General features: G+C 24.2%; 1 protein-coding gene across 2 annotated transcripts; it reads right to left on the bottom strand.

Annotated features, from left to right (window-relative positions):
- Positions 1 to 1,550: 1,550 nt before the first annotated feature.
- LOC122715320 (Bardet-Biedl syndrome 4 protein homolog) lies at positions 1,551 to 8,574 on the bottom strand. 2 transcript variants are annotated; one of them, XM_043937418.1, is made up of 12 exons: positions 8,439 to 8,574; positions 7,941 to 8,083; positions 7,752 to 7,864; positions 7,197 to 7,291; positions 6,853 to 7,015; positions 5,994 to 6,147; positions 5,343 to 5,465; positions 3,857 to 4,028; positions 3,121 to 3,314; positions 2,882 to 3,043; positions 2,688 to 2,805; positions 1,551 to 2,603 (listed from the first exon to the last, which is right to left on the bottom strand). In XM_043937418.1, the coding sequence occupies exons 1-10, from the start codon at positions 8,527 to 8,529 to the stop codon at positions 2,942 to 2,944; spliced, it is 1,350 nt and encodes a 449-aa protein (XP_043793353.1). In that variant the 5' UTR covers positions 8,530 to 8,574; the 3' UTR covers positions 1,551 to 2,603; positions 2,688 to 2,805; positions 2,882 to 2,941. The 2 variants fall into 2 exon arrangements, with proteins under 2 accessions (XP_043793353.1, XP_043793351.1); XM_043937416.1 differs by having other exon boundaries at positions 2,688 to 3,043.
- Between the last annotated feature and the right edge of the window lie 407 nt (positions 8,575 to 8,981).

Here is an 8,981-nt window from a genome sequence, read left to right as displayed (position 1 = left end):
ATAAATTGAATAGAAATTTCGTTTTTGAAAAGGCTGATGTTGAAACAATTCGTAAAAAAATTTTGTTATCTTTCTATTTTTTTTTTCATAATTTCTTCTTCGTTTCTTTCAATCATTCTCTTATATTTATATTCGATTAACAATATTTTAGCTATAGGATTTATTAATTTCTTTAATTATGTTTAATATTTCTTGTAAATTGATATTTCCCCGATTGAAAATTATTTTTGTTTATATTTCGTATAATTTCATCTAAAATTTGAATTTATTTACATATTGAAAATTAATATCATTCAAACTATAAATATTCTATGTAAAATTCAATATTATGTTTAATTTTAATTTTTCATCAGAGATTCTCAAATATTGCTTAAAATATGATTTTCTAAACACGATTGGTCCAGATAGAAAAATAAATCATGTAAGAAAACAGATGTAATCTTTTTTTCAGCTTCTAAATGATGATGTAAAAGAAAATGAAAATAAAATCGTCAGTTATTCTGAAATACAAAAGTACTTTTGCCATGTGAAATTCTCAATTACGGTTCAGTACACGTGTTATTCATAGTTCTAAAATTCTTTCCATTCTACACCATTACTCTACATCATTCTTTCATTCTACATCATTTGTTCACTTCGAAACGATACTCAAGTTCACTCGTCACGTAAAATATTATTTATTCGATCTATTGAGAGACGTTATATTTTTTCAACGAGAAATGAAAAATATTATAACACGACACTTTGATCATGATTTATGTGCTTACAAAACTTATTTCTCATTTTCGAGAAAAATATTGAACCTTGCATTTAAAATATCTTAAATTGTATTTAGACTTATATTTTTCGTGTACATATCAGAACTGCAGTGCATTATTTATCAAATTGAAAGAGAATTCATCGGTTTTCCTCGTATACGTATCTCTCGAAGAGATTGCTTCGTTCTGTGTCGCCTTTTCTAATTGAGTTGTACCTCTCAACTTGTAATGAGAGAAGCACTTGCAAATACAACGTTCGTCTTTCATCGTACACATCTATCATTGAAAGGATTTCAATTAATTATTCTATATATTGGATCAAATTGCATACGCTCCCCTTTCCTCTAAACTCTTGTTATATATAGAGATATTAAACAATTTTTGAATTAAAGAACGAAATTCCATTTAAATCAACTTCAGAATATTTCGTAATATCGCTATAATATGTAATAATATGTTGATTCTCTAGAACAATTCCAGAAGAATTTACATTTTCCGATTGTTGAATAATCGTTTGTATTTCGTTCATAAAGTGAAGAAGTATGACTCTGTGATACGTTAATGAGGGATAATATTGTAATGATAATGAGTCTCATAAAAGAAGAGAAGAGGAGAATGAAAAAAGAAAAATGCTTGGACTCGTCTTTAATCAATCCTTTGTTTTAGAGAATCTTTTGGAAATTATTTGCACGAGAAGAATAATTAAAGGACTTATGTTAAGAAATTCCATTGAAATATATCTTTCTATGGGAGGCATGTGTAAAAAAATTATAAAGCATTATAATACTTCAATATATCACTTTGAATATTAAGGATAATTTAATTAAGGATATCATTATTTAATTAAATTTAGAAGGATTACAACTTAATAATATTAAATTAATTTCTTGAGCAAAAATTCTTCAAAGATTTCAAATATGATTTCATTTTTTCAAATAAAGATATAAAATACGATAGAAATTTATTTTTTATATATATAAAATATATTTTATATACTCTTGAATGCTCATAAAATTCTCTCTAACGATACGGATTCAAAAATCAAGGAATGGTCTTTTTTTTTATTCTTTCATTTCAGAAAGAAGTCAAACGAGTTATTCCAATTATATTGTTTGTTCTATGTCATAATATAATCAAAAAGAAATTCCAAAATTTTCAGCGTTTCGACTTAATGTATGGATGTGCATGGAAATGAACATTAACGAAACGATTCAAAAATGCAACTTCAATGAAATTGAATCCAGAAATTATAGCTACGAACTCGGAGAAAAAAGTTGTTCAAACTTTTAATCAAGATATACGCTCGTTTCTTCCACTAACTATGGAAACTCGATATCGCACGTGAAAAATCGTTCAAAGAAAACTGAAACTTATCATAAGTAATTGTTTTACATAAGTAATTTACAAGGACTTAGTTTAATTACTTCCTTAATATTCATTTCCGTATTATTCAATGAAAATGTTACAGAATAATTCCTTATAAGGAAAGGTGAAGGTGAAACTTGATAAAGAATATCGTATCTATATAAGTCAAACAAAAGATAACCTAATGATTCTTAAAGACAAATCATTAATAACAATAATCGTTAATAATCTTTAAACAATAAATCATGAACGAAGCAATATTAATCCTTGATATTTTTAAAACCGTTGGAATTATAAGTATTACGAGTTAATGTAGCGTTATCCAAAAAAACTTAATGAGGAAACTGGCTCTTGACACGTGGAACGCGAAACGAGCAAGAATAAGCGACAAAATATTCAGTAGATAATGAGAAAGAAAAAAGAAGAAACCTAGTCTATTGGAAAAATGTACTTGATACAGGATAAAATTATTTTCATCATCTGTAAAAAACATTTTTACAAATTTTAAATTCATTTTAAAATTTGAAACTTTTTCAGTGAAATAATAAATTCATATTTTTATACCTTTAATTTCTTGGTTTCTGCCCGTTTCATTCTTTTTAATTTGTATTTCTTCGTTATTTCCATTTTCATTATTTCAATATTACATATACATTGTTATTTACATCTTTGTTGGAGTATTCTTTTATAGAATTATAATAAGCTAATTCATAATATCCTCATTTAAAGTAAAAATAATGAAAAAATTTGATACACACGAAAGATTAAACAAGCTTTTTAGAGCAAGGTCTTTGATTTCAAGAAAAAGATAATCCGTTTTAAACTTCGTCCGAGTTAAGTATCCTCGTCTCCTCCTCTTCTTTACCGTTTACTCTTTCTTGTTGAAGTTTCATCGACAATTTCTTTGCCGTCTGTGTTATCTACCACAGCAAATATAGACAAGATATTAACGCGAAATAATTTTCATTCTCCCCAATGTCGAAAATAAAATACTTGCCTGAGCATCTACGTTAATCACCGCCGTAATATCATTCAACGCAGACAGAAGTTCGGCCGCCATATTCTCCTTACCCTGTGCCTCCAATATTACCGCATAATTAATTAACACAAAGGGATCTTGCGGTGAAAGAGCATGAGCTTTTTGCAATACTTTCTCCGCACCTTCCAAGTCGTCTAGACGTTTCAAAGCGACTATAAGAAACGATTCAGCGTTTTAATATCGTTCATTGTTACGCCAAGTGACAACAGAAAAAAGGAGAGGAATGGATATGGTTAGAATTTCTTATACTCGACGATAACACAATAACGACATATCTTTTATCGTTGTAAAAATAATTGTCGTCTTATTATAAAAATGTGGACATTTGCTATTACTATTAAGAAGAATTTTCCATTAAGAAGAATTTTCCTTAAGAAGAAGAATTAAGAAAATATTTGATAAACGTGAAGATAAAAGGTGACTCATTAAATTAAATAAGATCAATTTGAAATCAAAGGCTGACTTTAAGTGTATTCTAGTTCTTCTGTGATATGTACACATCATGCAAATCTACATTTATCTATTTGCCATAGGATATTTACAGAATAAAATAATCTATGTTTCTTTTTCAAAGAAATTTTATCCTATTTAACTATTTTCTATTGAAATTAGAATTGGTCTTTTTCCTAATATCTTTTCTAATTGAGAGTTGAAATGCTTTTCAAAGAAATTATATATATAAAAGAAACCTTACTTCCAAGTAGAAGATACGGCATTGAATTTTTTGGATCAGCAGTAATCGCAGCGCACAAATAAATTGCGGCCGAGGCTGGTTGACCGGTAGTCAAAAAAACCATACCCAAATTATAAACGGGTAAAAAAGCCATGGAATTGAGATAATGAGCTCTTTTCAAACAACTAATAGCCTGAAAATAATTAGAGTGTTAAACCGATTTATTGGACAATTAAGGTTTTACGATCAATGAACAGCAAGTGCATAAGTAAATCATACGAAGCAGATATTATACAAAACAAATGATAATTATAATACATTATAAAGTGATATGGATAATAATATAATAATGAAAATTAATTATCAAAATTGGAAATCGAATTAGCAATCAAAAATTGGTCGAAATATGACAGAATAAATATTCGATTATTAATTATTCAATCGAGAAAAACATTTGTTTCAATTCTTCTACATCGAAAAAAATCCATCTTCTTATCGACGATAAAGTAGCTAAAATTAAATTCTAAGTTTGATTTATTTAATTTCAAAGTCTGAGTCCATTCAACTACGATAACGAAGTAAATTAAGAAATTTCTGGTTCATGTATGTTTCTTGGATTCTAAGTGCAGAATTCTTTATTATCATAGATAATAAAGAATAGAAATATTTAATAATAGGATAGAAAGATAGAAATATTTAATAATATCTATAGATTAATTCTATTTATAGTAATATTTCGATAAAAAATAAAAAAGAAAATTTCTTTCTGTATCAGAATAATTGAAAGGAAAAGATTTGTCGTGATAAATATTTCTTTCCCAAGCTTTTGTTGAGTTATATTAAAAAAAAAAAAAATAAATTCTTATATTTTGGATGATATGATGTGTTTTAATCTTTTTCTTTTTTTTTTTTTTGCTTTTCTTTCAGAAGAAATGAAAAATATATTTCTTTCTCAATTATTGATATTCAATCGAATTTCGATTAAATATACTCATAATATATTTTAAGTATTTTCTCGATAGCAGTCCAGGTTCTGCATTAGTAAATAATTCAGTACATTATTTTCATTCTAGTTTTCTCTTGCCTCGACTACAACGGTTACATTGCAAGTCTTTAATTAAGTTCTTTTGGGTCGCAAGTGCGTCCTAGTCATTATTCTGAAACTCCGTCTAGTACAGATATCATTAATTAATTATCGTCATTAAATTCGATAATATACGTACATAGATATTCTCAAGAATAAAAAAAAATATTATATTCTCAAGAAAAAAGTTCTTCTTTTTTAATTTTTACAAACATTGTGAATTGTATTTGAACAATAAACAGTTTGTCACAATGTTATATTATTAAATATTATAATTTTTTTTTTTTGCTGTGAATTTTCTTAAAGCTCTTTAAGCTTTAGTAACTTAAATTATGTTACTTAAATTATATAAATATAATGTAACAAAATAAGAATTGTGCAAAAAATTAAATTTATATATTATTATATTATAAATATACTTACAGCAACGAATTTCTGCTTGCCGTAAAAACACATTCCGACATTATTCCATAAGGCATATGATTCTGGAATTGATTGCGCTGCCTGTTTATACTTCGACAATGCAACATCATATTCTTGGTGATTCTGAAAAGTATAATGAATATATTAATTGTCAAATAAAATGAATTTTAAAGCATTGTTTATCTTTAATTAAATTCTTAAAAAATTATTGAAATACTGACTATGCTTTACACGAACAGTTTGCTCTGTAAAAACTAATTTCGTTTCACATCTTTATTCATGCCAGTGCAAAGACGAATAAATTATAGATAAACGAAAGGAAATCTTTCTTTTCAATAGAAAAATCCTTTATAAGAAATCTAAATTTTCTATCAAGTTTATTATTTATAAATATGCAAAAAAAATGTGCAAAGAAGATTCTCAAGTACTTTTATCAAGTTCCTTAATAAAACAAAACTTTTATCATCAAATTCTTTTTGTTTAAACTTTAATATAATATTTAAGATATAAATGTTTTATCTTAAATAAAGATAAAAAAGTAAAGATAAGAGAAATAAAAATCTTAAAATGAATTGTTTAATATAGAAAAAATTCCACATTCGAAGTAATATCATAATCGATATATTTAAAAATATATAGAAATACATTTACTTGGATTATGTAAGCTATTGGAAGAATTGCCTTGGCATAATTTGGAGAATGGGCGATTGCAGTACCAAATTGTTGGAATGCTCGTTGAACATCACCAATTTTAAGATAGAGCAATCCTAATTCGGTTGCAGCTTCTATACTTTCAGGATTTTCGCTAAAAGAACCAAGAAATGAGATAAATTTTTAAAAGAATATTTCCAGAAATTTTATGATTATCCGTAGGTAAAATTTCTCAATAAGATATTTTTATCTCTCAATAACCTAATCAATTTTTCGATTTTAGAATCGAATTATTCGAATCATTCGAATATTTCAGAATCTTCTTTTAGCGGAATAAAAGATTATATTATTTTATAATTTTTGAATTTAAGATAATTTCTTTTATTAACTTTTATCTAATCATATTTGAAGAAAAGTATAAATTGATCAAAATAATAAAATTATAAAAAAAATATTATATAATTGTTTAAAAAAAATTAAATAATTGATATTTTAATACATTTCAATAAAACAAAAGTAACAATATTTTTAAAAATTTGGGCACAGTGAATTTCATAAAAAAATTTTAAATTCAATTAATATGTTTCAAATATACGAAAAAAGATAACATGTTAATCAATAATAAATTATTATCTTATGTCGTTTTTGTTAACTTTGCATTTTTTTAATCTGGAATCTATAGTTAATTTGTAATAAGAGGTAGAACATAATACTCCAAAGTATTACATCGTAAACAAGAACATTCGAGACAATAATCTCGCAACGATGAAGAATTAAATCTGCATGCGCAAGATGTTTGTGAAATAAGATGAGATGTTCATCATAAAATATATTAAAATAAAAAATAAATATATAATACCTAAGAGCAGTTGTATAAGCGTTCTGTGCCTCTATAACATGATTTTCGAAAAGACAAAGTTTGGCAAGTGCAATATAAGGTAGTTCATTTTTCGTTAATTCGATCGATCTTTTTAAATATTTTTTTGCTTCATATACCTGATTCAATTTCATGTAACATTCGCCTAAAAAATAAAAATTAGCAATTAAAACTAAGAAATTTAATATTTTTCTTATTATATTATTATATATTCAATTTTTGTATTTTTATATTATATATATATATTATATTATAATATAATTAATATTTATATATATTATATTATATTATTTATAAAAAATTTAATGAAAAAATTTAATACATGCCTAAATTAAAATAAATCTCCCAATCTGATATATTCGATATTTTTTCAGCTTCCAAATACGCTTCGATTGCACGTTTATGATTACCCATTATCAAACTGTCAAATTATATATTATTAAATAATATTAATATTTATTGATATAAAGAATTAATACTTGCTATTTATATCTTTCGCAAAAATATAACAACATACGATATAAATATACGATATAGAAATAATATTTATATTTTTATTAATTTGATTTCTTTTCTTATATATTATTCGTGAAGTTTAGTAAATTTCTAATAAAATATATAATAAATAAATTTAAAATATATATAAACATATATATGTTATTTACTATAAAAAAAATCGTTATATAAAATTATTTTATTTGAATTTAAAACAACAGATATTTTTATATTACAATATAAATTAAATTGAATAATATCATTCAATATCTTTTATATAACTAGTATTATAACTAAAAAAAAATTATATGTATATATATATATATGGATAGATATATATAGTAATATTTATTGAATATATAATATCCGATATTTTTCTTACTTACAATGATTTGGCTATTTGCTTTATGTTATTAATTGACGTTGAATTGACGTTATAAGCAGCTTGAAAATAGTTTAACGAATCTTGAATTTTTCCTTCTCTTCTTAGTATTAAACCCTATGAAAAAATTAATTGATTTCGACATTTTTATTTGAATATTAAAAATGATTGATTACGTAAAAATTTTGCTTACTTTTAAATAATTCGCATATTCATTATATCCGTTTGATTTTATTAATTCTTGATCAATTAATATTTTACAAGTTTTGTATTCATGTCGCGTATAATGTCGATGCAACAACCAATTGTTGCTCTCTATCGCTGATATTTCTGGTGCTAATTTAATATAAAATATAATATCGAATTACGTCATAAATTTATAAAAAAATATACTAACATACATTTTAATTTAAATTAAAAAAAACATATTTTTTATAAAACTATCTTTTCGAACATAAAATAGAAATTACAATAACTGTTCACAGAAAATTTTATTTCATACATTATCATAGAAATTCAAATCTTAACGTTCTTATTTTAATATTTCAAGTATTTCTATCTTTTTAACAACTACGATTTAATATTCATCGAATATATATGTATTTATTAATATTTGATAATGATATAATAAGAATTTTGGATATATATATGTATATTATATAAATAAATAATATAAAATGAACAAAAACACCTTTTTTTCCTTCCTTCCTATCATTTCTTAAACGCTGCGAAACAATCGTCTGTTGTTGAATGCGGCCATTACTAAAAATATTGTTAGTCATTATTAATACACAAAAATAATAATCTGTGAGTATATTTCACATTAAACGACAAATTCACTGTGTTGTTACTGGTATTTGCTATGACAACCCTTGTTTTAGGTCTTCTTCACAAAGAATCATCATAAGATATAATCATAATAAAATATAATTCTATGTATAGACAATTTCTCAATCTTTAGATTAAAAAAAAAATAAATTTACTTTTTTAAGATAATTTCATAATTTTTAACATTGAAATATAATTCGTCAATTATTCAATTGATCTTATTTCTTTATTCTAAATTAATGTATAAAATAAAATTAGAAATTAATATTAAGATACAAGTACACAAAATTTTTAATTATCTTTATTGTTTATTTATGTCATCTATAAAAAGAAATACATATATAGCGGTAACCAAAAAACATTTTAGTATTATGATTATATGCAAAAGAAAATAATTATCAAACAA

Source organism: Apis laboriosa, unplaced genomic scaffold, assembly GCF_014066325.1.
Source record: "Apis laboriosa isolate Shangri-la unplaced genomic scaffold, ASM1406632v1 scaffold34_cov151, whole genome shotgun sequence".
Classification (NCBI taxonomy): Eukaryota; Metazoa; Arthropoda; class Insecta; order Hymenoptera; family Apidae; genus Apis; species Apis laboriosa.
This window is presented reverse-complemented; position numbering and strand designations above follow the sequence as displayed.